At 45.1% G+C, this 23,489-nt stretch overlaps 1 protein-coding gene across 9 annotated transcripts in view; it reads left to right on the top strand.

Annotated features, from left to right (window-relative positions):
• NAV2 (neuron navigator 2) overlaps positions 1-23,489 on the top strand; it is a 690,497-nt gene that overhangs the window by 436,953 nt on the left and 230,055 nt on the right. For all 9 annotated transcript variants that reach the window (XR_010383379.1, XM_064492508.1, XM_064492507.1 and 6 more), the window contains 2 exons: positions 1,232-1,349; positions 8,503-8,555. Coding sequence is in view for 8 of the 9 variants with exons in the window: in XM_064492508.1 (XP_064348578.1) it covers positions 1,232-1,349; positions 8,503-8,555 (171 nt within the window). In the remaining variant the exon portion in view is untranslated. The remainder of the gene's footprint in view (positions 1-1,231; positions 1,350-8,502; positions 8,556-23,489) is intronic.

Here is a 23,489-nt window from a genome sequence, read left to right as displayed (position 1 = left end):
TTTCGGGATCCTTGACGGGCAGCAGCCCTTTGTGTGAAATTCTGCTGAGCATGGTGCTGGGAAGAACAGGATGGAGGGTGGGAGCTGGGGCAAGGGCAGGCCCTCCACGGACCACCCTGGTGTCACGTGAGATCTCAGAGGTGACCTGCTGGTAGAGATCTGACCATCACCTTCATCATTTTGGTAAGCTATCATCAGTACGTGAACTGTGGCTGCTAACATGGCCCAGCTTTTTGAGCAATTATTTGTTTGTATCATTCTGGGGGGGAAAAGATGCTGATAAAGATGCCTGCACGTCCCCTTGCAAACTCACAAATCCATGTACGAAATAGCACTCAGAACTGAGGAGGAGGATTTAAAATTTTGTTTTTGGCTATGTTACATAGGGGGAAAGTTCTTAGGTGAGAGTTTTCTTGTGTTTGTTGGTCTGTTGGGAGAAAATACTCTTTTGTGCCAAAGATTCTGTGACCAAGAGGAGCAAGTCTCTCAGCCCCCAAGGGGGTCTGCTTTCCTGAGCCTATGATGACCCAGCCTCTGCCTTTCGGGTGCTGTGCACACTGATGCTGTGTTTAAATATGTTGGAATTTGCTGGGGCTTTATTCACAGAATCCCAACAGTGAAAATGATGCCAGGCTTTTAAATTAAACCGATTAAATTTGAGATGATTGTGAGGCCATCAATAACTCCACTCACTCAAGAGTAATTGAAGGGCTCTGTGTTTTGGTACTTGGCTTCTTTACAAGGGACCCAGGCTCCTGAGAACACCGCTAACTCAATAGCCCTCCTTTCCCTGAAATGGCCCATTAAAAGATGCCTATTGGGTGGTAACCTCCCCATACGTTTTTCTCAATAAAGAGAAAAAGATGGGAAAGGGCGGGGTAGAGCGGTGGGGTGGGGTGGGGGACCTCTCCTGCATTTAGAGCTGCTGCCTCTCAGAGCCGCCTGGAGCAGACTGTTTAGTTCCGTGTCCCCTGTCCCATTCAGGCGTCTGCATGTTTTGAAGCTTTCTTTAGCTTTTTCCTGAGCCTTGACGGCAGACCTCTCAATAGGGGAAAGCCGGCTCAGCCAGCTGAATGCCCCATCGGCACAATGCACTGCATGTTAATGGCGCGGCTGGCCCCAGACAGCTCTCCTGCCGGACGGTGCTGGCTGCGCCGGCCCAGCAGCTGCCTCAGACTCTGAGAAGGGGTCCGACTGGGTTCCTGAAGTTGCCTGTTTGCTTTTTTTGCAGATCTACACGGACTGGGCCAATCATTATCTAGCCAAATCAGGCCACAAACGTCTCATCAAGGATCTCCAGCAAGATGTGACGGACGGCGTCCTCCTGGCCCAGATTATCCAGGTTGTGGGTAAGAGCAGGTTTTACATTGGGGGTGGACGAGTTACAGCAGAGACCGGTCCAGGAGGGATCATGTCCAGCAAGAGGGAATGGAGCGCTGACATCTCTTAAGAAAAAGGCAGCGCTTCTGTCGCATGGGTTGACAATTTATTTAACTCAGTTTTGTGCTGGGGGAATGTGGGTACCAGCTCACTTTTCCTGATAGGATCACCCACACAGCAATCTTATCTTGATCCTCTGAGAAGAAAGACTGGCCATAGCTGGAGGGAAATGCTGGTGGTTTGGGAAGGGACTTTTGGTCCCCCTTCTTACTCTCATTCCCCCCATGATGGTGCTTTTTTGTGGATTACTTTGGAAATGTTAAAAAAAAAAAAAAAAAAAGGCAACATAGGGCTGGTTTATTCCTATGAACTCTAACTGGGTCCAAGAAATCAAAGGCTCAAACTCCGCAGAGGGCTGCTTCTGGTTTTAATACTAGGGGAAGGGAACCCAGGCGGTGGGATTTTTAATGCCCTTGCCATGTGCTGGGAGGAGAGGGGTCATCCTGGGCAGGCATGCGGGAAGAGGCTGGGCACTGCTTTGCCTTGGGTCTTAAGGGAAGCATCCTAGTGGTCCAGCCTGAGAGCTCAGAGCGGACTTTGGAGGCGGGAGGTCAATTAGATGGCATTAGGCTGATTGTTGTCGCTGGCAGCCTTGGCAGCTGACTCATGCCAAGACAGAAGGCAGAAAAAAGGGACAGAAACCCCAGCCCCTCAGGCTTGTGTTGTTATTGGAAAAGTTACTTATCCTTCAAGTGTGAGAAGTGGCCTTGTATAGTCATAGCTCTGGTCACATGTGGAGATTGTACCTAAAAGTATAAGCAAATTGGCCTGAGGTGAATCTTCTGGAGTGTCACTCAAAGAGAAAGTTGTTTCCCTGCTGTCTTAAGACTGACTTCTTAGGATCAGCTTCCACTGGTTCTCCTTCTCTTTCTCTTCTTTTTCCTTCCTTCCTTATATTAGTTTGCTGTTGCTGTATAACAAATTGTCACAAACTTAATGGTATAAAACAACATATGTTAAAACTGTCTCACACTTGCTATGCACCAGGAGTGCAGGCACAGGTTAGCTGCAGGCCTCTGCAGAGCTGCAATCAAGGTGTTGATCAGGGGGTAGTTCTCATCTGGAGCTTGACTGGGGACCAAGCTCGGTCAGATTGTTGGCAGAATTCATTCCCTTGCAGTTATAGGAGTGTGAGCTGGAGGCCACCCTCAATTCCGAGAAGGCCCTCTCTGCTCTTTGCCACATAGTTCTCTGCACATGGCCTCTGCTACCTCTGTTTCCCTGTCTTTAAAATGGGCACAGCTGTGGCTGCATTGTCTGATCTTGTGGCAGTCTTAGGAAATGCAAGGTAGGTATCAAATAGGAAATGTGCTTGGAAACTGGAAGGTGTTCCTGAGTAGCACTTGGTAACCACTGCCCAGAAAGGTATGTGTACAAAGATGATGAAGCCTTGGTATCAGTGTCAGTGTGTCATGATAGATGAGTTCTGTCTGTCATGGGCCCAGAAGAAGTGAATTGTAACATATATATCATGAATTTACTAAGTATAGTGCTACAGAAATGTAAGCTAGAGCAGTTTTTATCATTGCGTCCCTGAATCTGTTCAGATGAGGTGAACCTCCCTAGACAGTGACCTCTCTGGGCCGGAGCTACTGGACTGCGATTTCAGAGGCTCAAGTTAGTGTCATCGACCCAGGCTGCACCTCAGGCCACCAAGTTGCTTTCCTCAGCCCTCCAGGATAGACTCACTCTGGCCAGGGACTCCCTCCTAAGTAAGGCCAGAGGTCAGCGTGTGGGTCACTACCCCTGACAGCCAGGCTCACACCGTCTGCTCTCTTTGGAGAACAGAGGCCCAGAAAATGGGGAGATGAGAAGGCAGCTAAACATGCTGGGGTAAAAACGTCGAGATTTTTGCAGCTGTGATGGTACAGATTGGTTAAGGCAAGAATCATCAATGAATGTTGAAATCTAGAGGAGAAAGTTTGATGAAGAGCGGGCTGTTTGCATGGTCTCAAAGTGTCTCTCCACTGATTGCTTATTAGTTCCAAGGGGAAGTAGCCTCTTGGGAGAATCCAGGCACCATGACTAGGTTATTAAAATTACATTACTGCTGAGGGGCAGCTGGTCGTCATGTGCTTCCTGATGCGGTACCCTGAAAAGAATGCAACATCGCTTAACATTGTATTCCACTCAGGGTTGGAAAACCTGAGACCAATCATGAGGAATCTCAGGCAGACCCAAATTGTGGAATACTATATTAAAAAAAGAAACTGACCTGAGTTGTTCAAAAAATGTCAGTGCTGTGGAAGTCTGAAAAAGGGTGAGAAATTTTTCGAGAAGAAAGACTAAAGAGACCTGACAAGTAAATGCACTGCATGATCCTCGACTGGATCCTGCACAGGGGAGTCAAATGCTATGAAGGGCGTTTTTGAATCAATTGGCAAAATTGGAATATTGGAATTACAGCAGTGTTAAATTTTCTGAATTTTAAAATTGTACCATGAGATAATATCCTTATTCTTTGGAAATACTGAGAATAAGGGATAAAGGACATGACCTATGTAGCTTACACGCCGCTGTTTCAAGAAAAAAATGTACCTATAGGGGAGAAGGAGGGAAAGAGAGGGAGGGAGAAAATGAGAATGGATGGTGGTATCTAGGAATTCTCTGTACTATTCTTGTAACTTTTCTGTAGGTTTGAAGTTATTTTGAAATACTTAAAAAGAACACATCTCAATGAAAGACCATCAAAACGTGCAGGCAGGGAGGTTGTGCTTTTAAGGGACATCCTCTTCCTAGGCCCAGGAGGGACGAATGCTTGAGGACCAGGGGTGCCATAAGGCCTGACCCATGACTGGGGAGGTGGCGGGGGTGGGGACAGGGTTGGGAGGGTGGGAATCAGGGAAAGGTACAGGGCAGTGAACTCTGGGTTTTCACCTAAGAGCAAAGGTTGAAGCACGTGTTTTCTGGTTGGGGATCTTTCTACCTCCTCAGCTAGTTCTAATGCTGGAGAGCTGGAATCCTTTAAAAGCTCAGATCTGTAACTTGAAGGAAAACATTAAATGCTTTTCACACATGCTACTCCTACCTAAGTCTTCGTCAATCCCAGGTGGATCCTAGGATCTAGCCATCTATCCATTCATCCATCCTAGGGGCTGGCCTTCCCAGACAGTGGGGTTATTTGGGGCCCACGCTTTGCCACCCTTGCCTTCCACCCGTTAAGCAGAAAGCGGACCTTTTGCTGCTGCCTCTTGGTGCCCTTGCTTTAGTGACTGAGGGTGGGTGCCTGTGTTCAGCCTCTTATTAGTGTGATTATCTTCTCGAGTCATGAGCTGCCCGAAGCGGGCAGCTGCCTGCCAGCCCATCACGGTGCCATGTCCGTGAGTTATTAGAAAGGTTTATGAGGCCAGGAGAAACAGCATGAATCAGGAGGGAGAGACAGGCCACCCTCCTCCTACTTGCATTGCTGTCACTCAGGGAGGATGCCAGAAGGGGTCGGAGGGAGCGAGGGAGAGATGGGGTGGGAGAAAGGGAGGAAAGAGGAGAGAGAGAAGGAGGGAAACTGGACAAACAGAAGAGGACTGGAGAGGAGGAAGAAGCCAAGGCCGAGAGCAAGAGATTTCCCATTAGAGGCGAAGAGAGCTGTTAGCAGCTGACTTTCCACCACTATTTGGGCTGCTCTGAGCACAAGCAGGAAACTCAGACAACACTCAGGACTCTCCCTCCTTTCTGTTAATGACCTACTACTACCATGACGTGACCTTGGGTAAGTCATCTGCCTTTCAGTGAGGGCGGCCAGTTTCTCTTTCTGTCCGTTGGCAGGGCTGCCAGCTGTCCTGTGCACACGCATAGATGCCACGTGTGGATGGATGCCTGGGCTGTTGAAATGCTCCGAACATTTCCCAGGAGGTCTTTTGAAAAGTAATGAGCTTGATGCCATTTTTCTTAAAGTGCACTGATGCTTTCCAGTTACTAATTTGCCACCCTGTGTGTGGACAGGTTACCACATTAGTGAGCTAAGAATGTCTTGAACATGCTGGAATAAATAAATTACCGTTGGCACTTAGGGAATGCCAGTTTTAATCAGAGTGGAGGACTTTGAGGGACAAATGCCTTTGCTTTTTTGGTTATCTGCTTTGGGGCTTTAGCCAAAGACCCTCCCCCTCCCCAATTAATAAATTCAGTTCTTCTTACCAGCAGAATCAGAGCTGCTATTGTTGCTCCAAGTATTTATGACAACTATAGAAATTTTTGAGAATTTGAGTAAAGGAGAAGTACTTAAATTACATGAAACTGGAAACGAGGAGGTCCAGACTTGGTTTGTGTTTTTATTAAGCATTTATTTTGAGTTCGGGCTTGGTCCTTTGATCGATCTCTTCCCTTGTATTCTTTTGGGGGGGGCGTAATTAGGTTTATTTATTTTTAAAGGAGGTAGTGGGGATTGAACCCAGGACCTCGTGCATGCTAAGCATGCACCCTGCCACTTGAGCTATACCCTCCTTCCTCTTCCCTTGTATTCCTTAGGTCACAAATAGTCTCCACCCAGTTGGTTTATTTTGAATGTTGTCACAGGGCAGCATTAGGCTGGTAGGAGCCGTGAAAGTTGAGTTCAGGGAGCACCTGACTGTGGTTTAAGTGACAAACCATGAAAAGGAGTTAGAGGAATAATTAGACCAAACCCTTTGGTTTCGTTTATCCAGAAGGTGTATAAAGAATCTTTCAAATGACCTCTGAGGATCACAGTTATCCATCTTTGACTTTAATGAGCACTAATGAACTAATGCGGAACTGAGCTTTGATCAGAATCCAGCGACTTATGACTTTGGCCATTGTGAATATCCAATTGGAAGATACTTTGAGTGGCCTTGATTCTCAAAAGCTATATATTTATTCCTCCAGTGTTGTGTATCAAAGTCCAGGGTCAGAGTGCAAGCCTGCTAGAATTTCCCATGTGTGATAGACAGCCATTTGTCAAGGTCTTTCTTTTTTTTCATCTTCAGTGTGTACATTTATGTATCCAAGTGAAAGGACAGCTGCCTCCAAATAGACGGTAAAACTTTGATTTGTTGAACTGTTCTGCATACCCAAATACTCCTTAGTTCAGAACACTCAGCAAATACATATGGAGTGGCTACTGTGTTTCAGGCATTGTGCTGAGCTCGGGGTTAGAGGGGGAAACAAAGCAGGTGGAAATCTGTATTCGTGTGGCCTTCATGTGCTCACTTGTACTTTCTGGTGAACTGAAGAACAAATATCCATGAGTCATCCCTCTCATTGGGCATCTTTTATGTGCTTTTTAAAGACTTTTTGGCCCCTCTTTGGGGATGGGGGGAAACAGGTAGAAGAAGCTTCCTAAAATACCCATCCCACTGTTGTTAAGAGTTGAGAAAACTCAGTTGGGTCTCTGAAGACCAAAGTCTTCCTGGGTGGGTCATGAGCCTTTATATATATTACTTTGGGCAAATTCTAAAGAAGGTGTAGATTAAGCTGAATGTATACCAACCAGGCAGTCTCTGGTAATTAGATTTTTAAACAATTCCCTGCCACTAGCTTGTTTTCTTATTTTTCACTTCTCTCTCAAGGTAGAAATTAACTAGAGAAAAAATAAACCCAACTGAGGTAACAGTGAACTCTGTGTAAGTTCAGGCGTTCTAAAACCTCCTCATTGTGGGACTCTGATTCCGTTAGTCTTTTCAGACACTTTACAGTGTCTTTTCCTGGAAGTTTTAGGCATCATACTCATTAAAATCTGATGTGAAATACATTTTTGAAACTCAGTTTTGCAAGCCCTCAGAGTCCAAGTGTGAAAGAGAAAATCTACATGTCTGCATAGCTGCATAGCCAAGAAAAGAAGTTATACACTAGATGATTAAAAGTGAAATAGAGGTGGGTCTAGGGAGCTAGAGAGCAGAGAAACCTGAGTGGGCCTTATCCTTCTGGGGGTGGGAGCTTGGGGTACAGGGACTGGGGAGGAATCTTATAAAGGCATCACAGAGGAGGTGAATCCTTAGTTCTTTACTATGAAGTCCTAGGTGAGTTTCTGGGCTTAACTCCAATGGAGACATCAAAAAGGAAATTTTCATTTTATATTTTTGACGCAGCTGATGAGAACATAAATTTGGGGGTTAATGAGAGCTACTATACGTAGAACACTCACTGTGTGCTGGGCATCACACTAAGCATTTTACTGGTGTCATATAATCTTCTCACAATTCCTCTTATGAAGTAGGTAGTATTAACTCTGTTATAGATGAGGAAACTGTGGCCCAGAGAGGTTATGTTACACAGCTGAGATCACACAGCTAAGAAGCTGTGGAGCTGGGCTTTAAACTGGGTCACATAAGCCACTACGCACACAGTTTCTTGCCTTTCTTGTCGCACTGCAGTTGCAAACTCAGATGTCCCAGGATGTGTCTTGCAAGGATTTTTCCATACTTAGGATGATGCACATTCACCATGGGCACCTGGGCCTTTCTTGCCTGTTTCTGCTATTCAATTTCCAGCTAATTGAGTGCAACCTCTTTCTACCACTTCTCTAAGTAGCTAGGTGTTACTATGACTTCAGTAGTGTGTGTTTCAGATCTCATTTGGACTTAGCATGGATGTCCCATTTTTAAAATCTTGTTTTTCCACTTGTCATCACTTTGAGAATAGGATTAGGGCAAACAAAAGCCATCTTACTATTTCCGGCTAAAGAGGGGGTGGGTTGCTATCATCTGTGGCTTTTGTCCCCAGGAGCTGAGTTGTGCCTGGACTGATCCACTCTGAAGCCCCCCATCTTCTGTGGGGAAGTTGCAGTTGCCTTTAAGAGCCTAAAGCACAGTCACAGCTCAGTCTGTTTACCAGTCTCCAAACATTTCCACGATGCGCCAAACCTCCAAGACTGTCGTCAATGCAGTTGTCTCTGCCTTGAATGACAGCGACCTTGCCCCAGCTGTCCCTGGAGGACGGCGGCTTGATGAGTAAGTCCTGAAGCTTGCGAGATGCGTCTCAGTGTTTCACATGCCTGTGTTTGGTTGGACAAACCCCAGTATGGGCCTTAGGATTTGCTTGGCCTCAAGGGTCCTGAACATCACTGCTCAAAGTGATGATTATTTTTCTGACTTGTGTTTCTTTTTTCAGCAAATGAAAAGATTGAAGACATCAATGGCTGTCCGAAGAACAGATCGCAAATGGTAAGTCGTCCATGGGCAGTGGGTGTTTGTGTTATGTTAGTAAGCCCTGCCTCTAAATGATATTGACCATCTTGAAAACATTCACACCACAGGCCTTACCCTAGGGGATTGTATTAATAAACTAACAGCCATTTCCAAATAGCCGTGGTCTGCTTCTCTGACATTTGTTGGCATTTACTGAAAAATGGCTGTGATTTTTATGTGGATCATTGAGACAGCGAAAATGAAATATGGTCCTTTTTCTTAGAAACAAGTTATGCAGAACCGGTGCACACATAACCTGGTTTACGTCTTGGGCTGATATGACTTTCTCCTTCCTCGAAGACCGACAGCAGTTTCTGTCTGTGTATGGTGCTGAGGCACAGACAAAGCGATGGTATCATACTGCCCAGAAATTGGGGCATGTGATCTGATTGGCTTTAAGGGTTAGAATGATGTGAAATCAGAACTGTGACAGGAAATGTGAAATGTGCAATCTCATCCAGACCATTCTCAGTGTAACCTGGACAAGTGACATTCTCTCTGGTATGATGTGCTTAAGCTCTGATACTACAGCTTAAAAAAAAATCTTAAAAAAAAAAAAAATCTATTCTTGTTAGATGTCCTGCACATAATCTGAATTAAAAATTCATGATCACTATTGAGTTCAGGAACCGTTGAATTGTGATACTCTGAGTGCTTAGTTTTCCCCTTTGAAATGCTTTTCAAATGTGAATATTTCCACAAAGAGTGTGTATATTATCAGAGTCTGTCAAGATGACGCTACTACCTGTTTAGAAGATGGCAACTGAAGGATAACTTTTTGTTGTTGTTGTTGTTAATTTGCTTCCAGAAATCTAAAAAAAAAAGAAAAAAGGCATAATTCGTTTTTCTACTGTCACCCCACTCCCTTTGAGTAGACACGATTGGATATCTCATACCAGAACACACTGAAGTGATTGGCATTCTTTGGATTTACTGTTGAATTTTCTGAACTGTTTGTTATCCTAATGAATTGAAGAGATAGCCTTTTTAGTCAACTTTTTTCCCCTCAGTCAACTTTTTTTTTTTTTTTTCAAGCACACAGTTTCTTCTTCTAAAGAGGAGTGAGTGTGTGTGGCATGACGGTGGGGTGGTGTGTGTCATTTTTCATGTTACATTTCAGAAACAAGTTTCTCTCACTGGAGATTTTGGTTCTTTTTGTTTGTTCCAGAGAGCAGCCAGTCCTCTGGTAGGAAAGTCCCCACGCAGACATCTCATGGCTGCTTTGACGTTTGGAAAAACTTGGCTGCTATTTTTGCTAAAGCCCCTGCAGCTGTCTGGTGTATTAATAATTGAGAAAATCTGGAAGATGGAAGATTTAATTTTAGTGCAAGCATTTTACATATGCAGTCACATCTTCACATGAAAGAGATGTAGTATTTTCCCCTTGGGATGGATATGGATGTGTTTGGCGCAGCCCATTAAAACATGTATGTGGAACTGAGGGTTTAAGGCAGTGAGCCTTTTATTCTGTTCGGTGCATTTGTATTTTCGGTACTTTCTGTTGGAGGAGGTATTTGTCATTAAAGTCCACTTTCAAGCTTATAAAATAATACCATCACCTTAGATTCTTCTGTGCCAATGTGGTTTATGTGAATGTTGTATATAAATGCTACAGAGCATCAGTGCAATTTTGTGGGTTTTCCATAACCCTTTCAGCTGTGGAAGTATTGTTAATTTTTTTCATGGGCTGTGTTATTTCAGAACACGGGAATATAAAAATCCTATATTTGTCCGTGGTAATTATTTCCAGCCCAGGGGCGGGGAGGCAGACAAAGTCTGATGGTAAAAGTAGCAGAGAAAAGCTCTGCATACAGGATGTGAGTCGAGGAGAATGTTAGAACCTCCACAGTCATTCTGTTCTGTAGGAAATGAGAAAGATGGTGATAAGGACAACAGGGCCATGGTCCTGTCACCTACCTCACAAAACAATGTCAAATCCGTAAGGCAGAGCTCACCTGGGGCACCCAGGAAGTGCTTACAGATGGGCACAGGTGTTGTTCTGGCTAAGAGGACACTTTTGTGTATGCATGTGTGAGCATGTGCAGAGCTAAAGCATCTCTGTTCGTGGGAAGCATAATTTGGGAATGTGGAATAGCAGGTGAGCTGCCATTTCTAGATTCCTAGAAGGTTAAACTTCCAGTGAGGCTTAGGGCAGCCATTGATAAAGATTTGTTGTTTGCTAAGTATTGCCTGTTTGGACGAGAGTGGAAGGGAAGGTTGTATGCAGGGCATCATGTTGGCAAAAAGAAGACATACAAGGAGAAGAGAATTAGGGAGAGTACCTGCTAGGAGGGTAACTCTGACTCCATTGAAAATCCTCAGCATAGAGTTAATGTGCTCACACCCTAAAAATACAGCATCTTCAGGGCCCTTTAACGATGGAACCAAAGAGAAACAGTTTTGCTTCAGAGTAGGAGGAATGGGTACTATTTCTGTTTCAAGGGGCAAATTATTTCATTAGCTGATTGGTGGGTTGGCATGAGTGCTTTGGTTTTGCAAGTTGGGTCCTTCTTCCCCCCACCCTCCTCATGTATCCCCCTCCTCCAGACCCACCAGGCTGTCCAGAGCTCCATTCTCTAACTCCTGCACTCCAGGCTCTGCTTCCAAGTCCTGCTCTCTTCCCAGAGGATGTGGAAGTAAAAGCAGACATCTGTGGCATGTGAACTAGAGAATTCCAGGGGCCTTGATGCATAAGCCTTATGGGCATGGCACTGCTTCCTTTTGGCCTGTCAATCAGCAAACATTCACAGACTGCTAACCAATGCTGGCCACTGGGCTAGGCCAGGTGGATACCCAGGTGAACAAGCTGGGCTCCCTGCCCTCAGGGAGCTCAGGGATGATTGGGCAGGAGACCAGAGAACAATAGAATAGTGCAGTGGCTCCCACAGACATCTGTGCATGGCCCAGGGGGCCCATTCCACCCCGGGCAGGGGAGATTTAAGAAAAACTTTTAAGGCATGAGTCTTGAAAGGCAAGAGGGTTCGCCACTGGGAATGATGGATGGACAAGGATTCTCATTTCTGGAGATTGCAAGGTCCATGACATCCTCAGGTAAATACAGAGGAAGGTTTTGTGACGTTTTCTCATTGATCTTACCAAGTGTCAAAAGCTATGTCTGGTGAGACTCTTCTGGCCTTGGGCCTGTTGTGTCTGAAATGAGGGATGGAACCTGAAAGAGCCCAGAGTAGGACAGACCCCGTGGGCATGGCATTCTGTTCAGAACTGGGATGAGCCTTCTGCCTCATCCTCACTCCCCAGGTGGCAGCATCTCAGGGTCCGACCTCATTAGGCCCAGAGTGAAGTTTTCTGCAGGAGAATATCCATGGTGATCCACTCCTATGGGTGGAAGGTCAACCACGGGGTGTGGGAAGTGGTGGTTAACATTATGGATACCAACACTAACGCAGCATCCACACAGTGCTTTAAGATATCTGAGCCAGTGCACACCCCTGAGTACACTTGACCCTCCTGAGCCTGCTCTGGGCCAGTCTCTTCCTCCTTGCTTCCTTAAAGAGAGCCGGGTGCCTGGGAGCAGAGGGCTGCCCCCAGGGAGAGGCAGAGCCAGGACCAACGGCATCTACTGTCACCCTCTCGTGGCCCTCGTGAAACAGGACTGTATCTGGACCAAAATGCATGGAGGCCTGGCCGTGGCTCCCCTTTCCTGAGCAAGCCCAGCTCAGCTTGTGTTGAAGGAGTCCTTTGCCCTGTTTCAGTCTGACCTAGATGTTTTGGGGGCCAAATCCTTGGAGATGGAACTGTTGGAACAACACTTCCCCCACCCCACCCCTCGTCTGTCCATTTGGCCCTTAAATAAGTTTGTGTCTGCGTCAGAGCTGGTTTAGATGTTTTGTCTGTTTAGCATTGCCATGGCAACCCAGGGGCATCTTTTTGGCTTTCAAATGGTATGTTCAGCCGAGCTGTGTATGTGTTTGGAAGGAGAAACTTTGCTTGGAGCTCAGCCAGCGGGCACTGGGGCCACCACTGCCTCGTGCCTTGATCCCACTGTACTCCCAGACATGGCTCTCACTTTGGAGCCCAGGAAAGGATGCTGCAGGGGGTGGTTTTGTTTTTTTTTTAATCATTATTTTAAGCGGCTTGGCTTTGTGTTGCTGATGAGGAGAGCTACAAAGTTAGCCCAGCTACTCGCCCTTTCAGCAGAAAGCCTGGCCTGTTTTCCCCTCTGGCTCCAGCCTGGGGTCATCTGGGGTCTCCCAGTGCTGTGCGCTGGCTGCCTGCCTCCTCCAGGCCTCGGGGGGCTCCTGCCTTCTTCCCACAGCCCTTCCAGACTGAGGGCCTGCCTGGAGTGGGCAACCAAGGCAGGCCGAGTTTGAGATCCTTCTCCGCTCTTCTGCAGCCTTCAGCTCATTATTTAATCTTTTGAAACCTCTATTTCCTGTTCTATAAAGTGGGGTTGATAATAATACGTACCTCATAAAGTTTTTGTGAGGACTAATGAGGTCGTAAAAGCGATAATAACGGGTGGTGATAATAATAAACCATGACGCTTGCAGAGTGCTTGCCGTGTGCCAGGTGCCACGCTAAGGGCTTCACAGATGTCCCCGTAGTTCATCCTCCCAACAGCCCTGTGCGGTTGGGTGACCTTATCATCCCCGCCCTCCTAGTGTGTGGTCAGTACTCAGGGAAGGGCGGTTCCTACAGTCACGATGATTTGTTTTAGTAGTCACTTATGTATTTGGGGACGCACTGGCCCTCTCCCTCGCCCCATCACACATCCCCTGGAATTTTGCACACAGCCCGAGCAGATCATGGCTCCCCAAGGCGGGCCCATGTGCCCCCAGGGGCTCCACAGACCCCATGTTCGGGGCCCCTCTGCTTGGGGCTCAGCTCTGCTCCACAGCCTGTCCTTTCAGGGGTGGCTGTGGAAAAAAGCCCGCGCCTAAGTTCCCAAAACAATAGGAATTTGCATGTAGACACAGAAGGACAGGACATTGGTTTTCAAACTTCTGTTCCAAGTAAAATCATCCGTGGAGGCCCACATGTGAAAGCTGTAACTGAATTACTGCCCTAAATGTGGTTAGGCAGCCAGGACAGGTCTGTCTTAGTCTCTCCCTTTTACCTGCCGCTTCCCTCCCCGTCCCCACTGTCACATGTGCCTCTGAAGCCCCCCTTCAGAAGGCAGCCCCTGAGAATACACAGTGTGATGAAACCTAGGAGCCCCTCCCCAGGCATCAGGTTTCAGCTCTCTTTCCGCAGGTTCTCCCAAGTCTCCTCTAGGGAAAGAGCCCATCGACTAGGCCATCGTCACCTCTGACCTCTGCAGGGTGCCGGGCACCAGGGCTAAGAGCATGGGCTCTGGAGGCCAGCTACTTGTGACCCAAGGCATGCTCCCTGGACTCTCAGGGGACCAGTTTCTTTAATGCGGTTAGTAGTAGTACCTCCTCCCAGGGTTGCTTTACAGCATACACGAGGCAACCTGTATGCAGTGTCCGCACACTGCTGGGCACAGGGGCAGCAGACGGTCCACGTTAGCTCCTAATATGATGATGATTTTTCAAGGTACCGCAGTATTCTTAAAGAAACAGATGTTTCAGGAATGGCCAGCCCACCATTGAGGGAGGGGTTGGTTAGACAGTATGGTCCTGGATAATCCCCTTGGCCTCTCACCACTTGAAATTCCTCCCCTGGGAAATGTGGGAAGGAGCAGCCCCAGGACTGGGTGCGATTATTTATATTTTGCACGCAGAGACTGGGCTTTAAAAGGTTATTTTTTATCTCAGACTACTGACCTCGGAGGCAGAGTTGGAGCTGGAACCCAAGTTGGCCTATTTTGAGAGCCTGTGATGTTCGTTTTTGCAACAGGAAAGGGGTCTAATAAAAATAGTCTCTACCTCGCCCTTCCCTGCCCTCCTTATTTCTCATTTGTGGACACAGTAGAACCAGCTGGGTTTGTCTGGGGTTTAGCGAGAAGGGAGGAGAGTGAATATTTCTGGGAAAGGCCTCAGTTGACCTGGGGATGGGAACTCAAGAGCTGAAAAAGGGGCAGGTGGCTCCTAGCGAACGGCAGCCTCTTGAGAAGCCCTGGAAGAGCCTGGGTGCCAGATACCTCTGACTGCCTTATCCACAGAGCTTCCTGGGCCGGAGGTTGGGGGGCGGGTGGGAGCTGGGGCATCTGTAACAGAAATCGGGTTTCCAGCCCTAGTGACCCTGAGCCCTCCCAGCAGCTGCCAGAAAGCCAGCCACATGCCTGGGGAGTGTCTGAGAGCCTTAGGCAGCTGGGTTGCCTCTTCCCTGGGCCTTCGGACCTATTTTTACATGGCCCTAGGGGCACACACGTTTCAGAACCAAGGTGGAATGAGGAGCAAACAGCCCACGGGCCCCTTAGAATTTAAAACGAAGTGGAGAGTCCAGGACCAAGACTGGCCGGAAGCATCCCCTGCTTCCTGTTCAAGTGACATCCGGCGTCACTGCCTCTGTTTTTGGCCAGTATTCTCCTTCAAGGATGGCAGCAATCTCCACCTCTGCCTCTTACCTCTTGGGTCACTCTCTGTTCAAGACTGTCATTGGCTCCCCATTTACCTCTCCATACTCTTGAGCACACAGTAGAAAGGCCTTTACCATCTTCACTAGTTACTTCACTGGTTACCATCATCTCCTGCCACTTGGCCACTCAAAATCTATCCCAGCCATACTGGAACTTGGGGTGTCCCAAGAGGGCCCTGTACTCTCATGTCTTTATACTTGGATGCACACTGTCCAGTCTGCCAGGAAGACCTGATGATTGTCTCACCTGGGTAATGTGACCTTTAACATTCAGGTCAACTGTTACCTCAAGTAGTTGAGATAATTGTGTGCCTGGTGTCCCTAGTGTCCCCAGGTGTCCTGTGCCTGCATGTCTCATAACAAGCTCTTTGTGGTGGTTTGTTGAATTGTCCTCTTGAAGGAGATGCCATGACTTTCAGCTGAGGATCTAAGCACCTATCATTTAGATGACTGGCATATAGTAGGTGTTTAATAAATGTTGGATGGATAGACGGACAAATGGAAAGACCAAAGAGAGAGCTGGCCTGGACATGTCCATGGGGCTAGAGAATTGTAACATACCATTATTCTAGTACCATTATCTTCCACTGAGCAGTGATTTGAGCACTGGGTGTTCACTAGGAAGTTCTTTATTGGGTTTAAGAAATGGATATTTAGCACTATTCTAGAAATATCTTTCCTTTTTTAATTCCTTTCTTCCTTGGTTAATCCAGAGGACCCAGATAGGACTTTGCAGCTAATTTTTCGTTTACTGAGTTCTGTTATGTTCTAGGAGGTAAGCATTTTTTTGGCATCCGAACAACTGCCAGAGATGATTAACATTGATAATAAAAATGATAACCAGTGTTCTTCATGCTTTACATGTTTTAACTCATTTTCTTCTCATAACAGCCCTGTGAAGTGAGAAATATGTTTTCTTAATTCCATTAAAGGGTGTGGGGAACTTTGACTCTGGTGCCATCAGCTGTGCTCTGCCGGGGGCCGCATGTGAGTCCTGTTAAGGAAGCTGTCGTCCTTTTCCCTTCATGCTGTGGAGCCTAGGTTATTGCCTTTGTGCCTAATTCTGTCTAGGTTTTTATATAATAATAATAGCAAATGCTTATATACTACTAGCGTAGTGTATTTTATATAATAATAATACAAGTGCTTACACAGTAGTGGAACAATGTTTTAGACATTTTATCTATGTTATAACTGATTTTATCTTCATAAAACTATGAGAGCAGATACTTTTATGGTTTCCATTGCACAGATGAGGAAACTGGGGCAGAGCGCGGTTTTGTAACTTGCCTTAGGTCACACAGCTAATAAGTAACAGACTGGGCTTTGAACCCTGCAGGCCTGGCTCTAGAATCCATTCCCTTAACTCTTATGCTAGTCTGCATTTGAGGAAATAGATTGGAGAAGGAAAAACGATTGACATGGAGGTACAAAAATTACATATGTAATGCTAGCCCCTCGTGAAGGTAAGGGTAGAGCTTTAGGCTGAGGCATTGCGTCACCGGCAGGAGATCTGGGGTAAAGAAAAATAAGCACAGACTCTGGAATCAGGCAGACTTGGGTCTCACATACTGAGCGTGTGTGCTGGGCAAGTTACCGAAAATCTTCTTCCTCTGTAAAAGGGGTATCCCTTTACTATGGAAGCTGCCACCTAAGGTTGTCAGGGAGGAATGAGAGATGGTGTTAAAAACACTGGCATCATCCTGGCTCATGAAGAGAGCATATTATTAGACCATTATTCCTCCCCTGTTTACAAGTCATATATTTCCTAACTATTGACTTGTGCATTGGAAAGGTTTTTCATACTCAAAAAGTATGGTAGGCTGAACAATGGACCCCCAACGATGTCCACATTCTAATCCTCAATCCTATGAATATGGTCTCTTAAATGACAAAGGGGACTCTGCGGAGGTGATTAGGTTAAGGATTTTGAGATAGGAAGATTATCCCGGATTACCTGGGCAGGCCCAGTGGGATCCCAAGCATTCTAAGACAGGCAGGAAGGTGAGAGAGAAAATGTGACCCTGGAAGCAGGGTCAGAGAGGGAGAGAGGGAGGGAAAAAGAAAGAGCATGAATGAGAGAGAATGAGGCTGGAAGATGTTATTTGGCTGGCTTTGAAGATGGAAGAATGGGCCATGAGCCAAGGAACGCAGGTGGCCTCCAAAAGCTAAAAAAGACAAGGAAACCGATTCTCTCCCTGAGCCTCCAGAATAGGGGCAGCCCTGCTGACTCCTTGATTTTGCCCACTGATGCTGCTTTTGGACGTCTGACCCCTTAGAACTGTAAAATAATAACTCTGTGTTGTTTTAAGCCACTAAAGTTTGTGGTAATTTGTGAAAGCAGCAATAGGAAACTAATGTGCTCTGGGTGTCAAGTGGAGGACTCTAACTGTATTAGACAGGAGGAGAGCTCTTTGGGCTTTACAGCGGAGGCTCATTTTGCTCCTGTGAGCCCCTTGGTTTCTGAGTGGGCTGGAAGTTGCCTCCCTTGATAGAACACTTCAGAGTTTTCCATCTGTACATTGACCACAAGCCATTGCCTGCAAGTGTAGGGAATACAGAAATCCACATTTAGTTTCTAGGGCTGCACCCATACTGTGGGCTGCCTCTGCTACTGAGCAGTGAAGGCCATTTTATCTAGTATTTAGAAGTGGATACCGGGTATTTTAGATGTGAATATAAGCTCATGAGTAGGGACTATGCTCCCCAATTGGTGTGTGTTTGCCTGGTAATTAATAAGATGTTTAAAAAGCACACTTTCTGAGAGATTTCCCATATTTTATACACTAGGTAGTCACATCAAAGCTTGGTAGTATGTGTAGCATATTTTTTTAATTTTTTATTAAAAAATTTTTTTTTACTTTAAAAATTGCAGGGGAGGTGATTAGGTTATTTATTTATTTATTTATTTATTTATTTATTTATTTATTATATTTTAATGGAGATACTGGGGATTGAACCCAGGACCTCGTGCATGCTAAACACTCATTCTACCACTGATCTATACCCTCCCCACTTTTTTTAATCTTTTATTTCAGTAAAAATCTCCACATTTCCAGGCCTGGCCTAGTGCTATTTACATTGGAAGTACTCAGCTAATCTTTCTTAGGTGAATGAGCTAAACAAAAATGGTCCAGCCATCCAGGAGCTTCCCAGAGAGTGGGGCGATGGTACTCCTCAAATTTTAATGTATCACATATACTGTGTACTTGTACATACTCTCAAAAAACTTGAGCCATCCTATGCCAAGAAATTCTCCCCTATCCAGTCTCTCCTCTCTCAGTTTTATATTTTCACTTCGTTCTGAAGGTGTGTGGAAGTGACATCACGATGACAGGTAATTTTCATTAATATGGGAAGTAAGGTTTGGTTGGCAAAATCTCGTCAACCGGTGCTGCTTCAGCTTTAATGTGCGGGAGAATCACCCGGAGGACTTGTTAAAACAGTGCTGGTCTCACCTGCAGAGTTTCTGATGTGGCAGGTCTAGGGAGAAGCTGAGACTTTGCATTTTAAAGAAGCTCTTGGGTGATGCTGATGCTGCTGGGCTGGTGGCCTCACTTTGCCAAACTTGCCTTCGAGTTGAGTAAGAAAAGTCTTGGGGATAAACCTGTGCAAGCATACATTAACATCTATCAGTTTGCAAAGTTCTTTAAAATGTTTAAAATGAACTGTCTCTCTGAAAGATTTATTTAAATTTAACTAAATTTATTTTGAATTAAGATATAATTGGCACAGAACTTCACATTAGTATCAAGTGTACAAGCATAATGATTCAACATTTGTGTATATTGTGAAATGATCACCACAATAAGGTTTAACTAAATATTTTAAATGAGCCCATCAGTTTACTTTTTGGAAATATGAGGATGCCTTAGATATCCTCTTGTCTGAGAACTATAGTGCGTTCTAAGTTGATAGGATCTGAATTGTGTTCGTGGCCGTGGTCTTGGAATCTGCAAGTGCCTTCTCTGTCTCTTCCAGCTCACTTAACCTTGGTGACCCTTGGTTTCCTCCATTGAAAAATCGAGGTGATAATCCTTTAGCACGTTGTCCTCAACCACTTGTATCCCACCAGACATTAACTTCTTTGAGGGCAAAGGGTCTCATCTGTCCCTACCGCCTGGCATCTGGTGGATGCTCAGTGAATGTTTACTGAAGAAATTCCCATTGTACCTACTTTGAAACTGAGGCATTATGAGTGGCAACATGTGCTCAATAAGGTTAAGGAGCTTAGCAAGTGTGAAGATGGGTAGGGAGGAAATAGCTTCAGATCTTCTTGAGTTGAAAGAGAAATTGGATGGTGATTTATACCCATGTAGATGGTGGTTTATATAAAAGCCATCTGGCTTCATGCTTGGATCCACTTCCCTGCATATGTCTTCATGGAGTCCGTATGTTTCAGCCTAGCATCAAAGTGGTGTTTTTTATATCATCTTTGTTTTTTGTTTTTTGGGGTTTTTCCTTCCATGAACCAGAACTTAGCTAGGAGTTCCTGTTGGCAGTTTGGTGAGGCATAGCTAGTTAGCCTGTGGCATCTGTGTGTTGGGAACTGGTCAGTAGATGAATGCCAGTGTGCTCACTTAAGCAGAGGATGGAGGACAGTGACCAACAAGCTAAGTTCAGGTCCCAGAAGACCTTTTAAAACAAAAACTAAACAGTTGCCAGTAGTTAGATGAAAATCAATGAGCTTCACAAAAAAAAGATTTTCTGGCTTTTTTTTAGGAAAAAAAAAAAAAGGGCAATAATGAGTTGGCACCCCACAGGAAAAAATTGGCTAAAACTGGGTAGCAGCTGCCCCCTTTAGGTGAGTGTCGGCTGTTTTAGTCAGACTCCCCACCATCCCCTATTGTCTTATACCCACCTTCTTTTACTTAGTTTTTACCTGCCTGCCCCTGCACATATTTGAGCGTTTTGATCCCCAAACTATCATATTCTTATAAGAACTTACATGAACTTCCTCAGGAATCCTAAGCACTGGCAAATGGTGGTTTGAAAAATCCCTGTTATGGGAGTATTTTGACACCAAAATAATGCCTGTAATGTTTATATTGATTTAAAACTCTCCCTGCTCTAGAAGATTTCAAACACTGTAAAAGAACATAAGTATCATCCATAAAGCATGTCCAAAAGGATGTGGGAGAAATCACTCTTTCCTCTGTGAAGTGCCCTTTGTCTTTCTGATGTAAAGATTGGATTTAGTTTGGAATGGGTTGATTACTTGCCTTGACTCACTACTGAAGGGCCAGGAAAAGGATGAAACAAGGTGGTCATTTTTCTCCTCAATAGCAGTGAAGCTCTTGCTGTTTGGTTGTTAATGTCCCGAGTTTGTCTAGGCTTTATAGCTTACAAAACACTTTCCAGCAAGTGTTCGAATTCCAACTCTGCCATTTAATAACTGTGATTTTAGGAAGGCACTTAAAACACTCTGTCCCTCCATTTCCCCATCTGGAAAGTGATGATAATATCTACTTTGTTAGTGGTAAAAATGAACTGAAATAATAACATGTGGAAAAGAATTTAACCCAGTGTTTTGTGTTTTCTAAGACTGTAAATATTAGTTTCTTGGGAGGAGTCAATAGGCTTTCAAGAAAGGGATAATTTACCCCATTTTACTGAAAAGAAAAGTGAAGCTTGGGGAGATTAAGTACCTTGTTCAAAGATAGCCAAGAAGCTCTGAGAAACCCATGGTTCCCCAGACCTAACCTCTGGTCCTGGAAAACCCTCAATTTCCCTCTCCTCCATTAAAATTTCCTCTTAGTAATGGCTTCGGTCACAGTGCAGATGGTGACACTGTGACATGAGCTGGTTTTTCCTACATAGTAGATTACCCCATTGGTGTGAACAGGGGAACAGGCATGCAGAGTTGGATAGGGTGGCAGAACCTGACCAGAATCTCATCTTTCTCACACTTTCCCCTGAAGGGACCAGAAGGTAGGAGGAGAGGAGAGGGGCATGTGACCTGGGTTTCCCTTTACTGTTGTGAAGGGTGACTAGTGCTTGCCTTTTATGTGAAGTTTTGAGATAAATCAGCTTGGAATGAAAGCCTTCCCCTGGCCTCATCCTGCTTCTCTAAGGGGATCGTGCAGGAGAAATTCTATAGAACTAAAATAAAGCAAAGGGCTTTTAAGGAGTTAGCCTGTGGATGGACTGTTTCTTCTGACTTGATATTTTATATAATATATAAAATATGTATAAAATATATGTATACATACATACACATATATACCCACATACATATTTCTTGATCAGTCTTGTGAGATTCCTTTGAGAGACACTTACAGAAATTTGATTCTGAGTTTCAGAATTTACTGATGTTTTATCAGTGCCTGTAAATTGCTCTATTTTTCTCATCACCTGGCAGTGTAATTTTAGCTTTTAGGGGTAGGTATCTTCCTAATATATTGAAAATAGGTAGTACATATGAAATGGCCAGTATTTAACCCCTTTCTACCCACAAAAATGGCATTTTTATCTGGTTCAACCCAATACTTGACAAGGCTGGAAATAGTAGCAGAGATTAGCACTATATGGCAAGCTAGGAGTTTTCACCATTTCTTCACAGGTGCATTAGGGATCTTGTCGCCTTGGGAAGCGCCAGGATATCCTGTGATTATGACCTTCCTTGTCTCGTCTCTCTCCTCTTTCAGGGGCTTTGACCATGTCTCTGACATTCTGGCTCTGGCAATAAGAAGAGCTGAGAGTCATTTTAATTTTGGATAATATTCTTAATGATTTTAAATCTCATATAATTTTTGATTGGTTGGCAAGTAGCTCTTTGCCTTGATTGCAGATTTTAGAATCTGTAACTATTGGTGAAATCTAGGTTCTTGATGTATTTTGTGTACCACTTGCAAAATCTCCCAAATTAAATACTAATGTTTACTAGGAGGCTATAATTCAGGCTCAGTTCTTGAGCCATACCTACAAACCACTTTTGAAATTTAAAAAACAGATTGAACTGTAATGTCTGTGAAAGGTCCAAGCATTATGCCCGGCATATGATAACTGCTAGCAGCATTTGGGATTGGAGTGGAATCAATGACAATTTTTGAATTACAATCCTGCAGAAATGAACACTGCAGGTGATATATGCAGGGAGAAGATAACAGAGTTGTCAGCTTCCTTCTAGCTGTCATTACAGTGAGAGAGCCAAGGCTTGCAGGATTCTGAATTTGAGTATTAAAGCATTGAAACTTACCTGCGTGGCTTTGCTTTCCTGGGAATCAGTGCTGCCAGGATGCATCTTGCACTTTGGTGCATCATGCTGTCCTTGGAATTGCAGGGTAGGGGTCCATGGATCGACCACTCATGAGCAACCCAGAAGAACCATAAGCCTCAGACATTTGCCAATCGGCTGAGCCACAAACCTGAATTTCACAGGCTGGGGTGAGGGGACTGGGCGCCAAGCTAGTGAACCAAGTGCAGCTCTTGGCCTTGATCTACAAGTTACTTCCCATTACCCCGTTCCTTTCTGTGGGTTTGTTTTGGGGGTAAAACGATCGATTCTAGTGGCATCTCCAAAACTGAGGTTTCACTGTACTCGAGGTATATCAAGGATCCACTGTTTTGCTTTATTTTGCACTTATGTTCTGCTGCCTTTTGAAGACTTTGTGGTGGCTTATGGGTGTAAGTACAGAAATGCAGCAAAGAAACAAAAAGAACCTAGACCTTCTCAAAAGAGTGAATCAGTGTCAGGCTTTTGAGTAGCTGAGCTGTTGGTATAAGTTGGCCCTTATCCCCTTTGTAACCTGTGTGCAGGGGGCTGGGACTTGCTTAGAGCCTGCCTTTGCTCAGAAGGCTCTCTGTTCCATGAGGGAAGGACCACACTGTCTTGTCACCACTGGATCCCTTTCCCCTAGAGCAAGGCCTAGAACAGAGTAAATATTCAGTCATCACTTTTCCTGGAATGAATGAGGTGGCTGGTTCCCAGTTATTCCCTGGATGAAATTGTCTGACAAGCACCGCTCTTCCCTGTTGGTTCAAGACGCAGCCACATGTTTAGGTTCCAGAAGTCAGGGTTCTCTTGTCAAAGGCTGGAATCTGTGTTGGTATCCTTCTTTATAGGTAAAACCAAAGTTTTCTGCAAAAATATTTGATTCTTCTTAATGAAACTGCTTGTCTAAAACTTAGTTTCCCATGTAACTTTCCAGAGGAGACTGACCAGAAAGCATTTTGGACAGAAAGCACTGATTCTAACAGGGCCAAAATGAATTGTGGCTTCAAGGAGCCTATTCGTAGAGAGGCTGTGCTATGTATAGTGTCGTATAATTTAGCTAAGTCTCAGAGTGTCTCACAACTCCGGATGATCTTCCACTCTCAGGAGATGCCATGGGTATCTAGTACTCTGCCATTATGGGGTTGTGTGAAGAGCCTTTTTAAAGGTCTGTGTAAAGTACCAGACCCTTGACG

Source organism: Camelus dromedarius, chromosome 12 (genome assembly GCF_036321535.1).
Source record: "Camelus dromedarius isolate mCamDro1 chromosome 12, mCamDro1.pat, whole genome shotgun sequence".
NCBI lineage: Eukaryota > Metazoa > Chordata > Mammalia > Artiodactyla > Camelidae > Camelus > Camelus dromedarius.
Note: the sequence above shows the minus strand (reverse complement) of the source record. Positions and strands in the feature narration are given on the sequence as shown.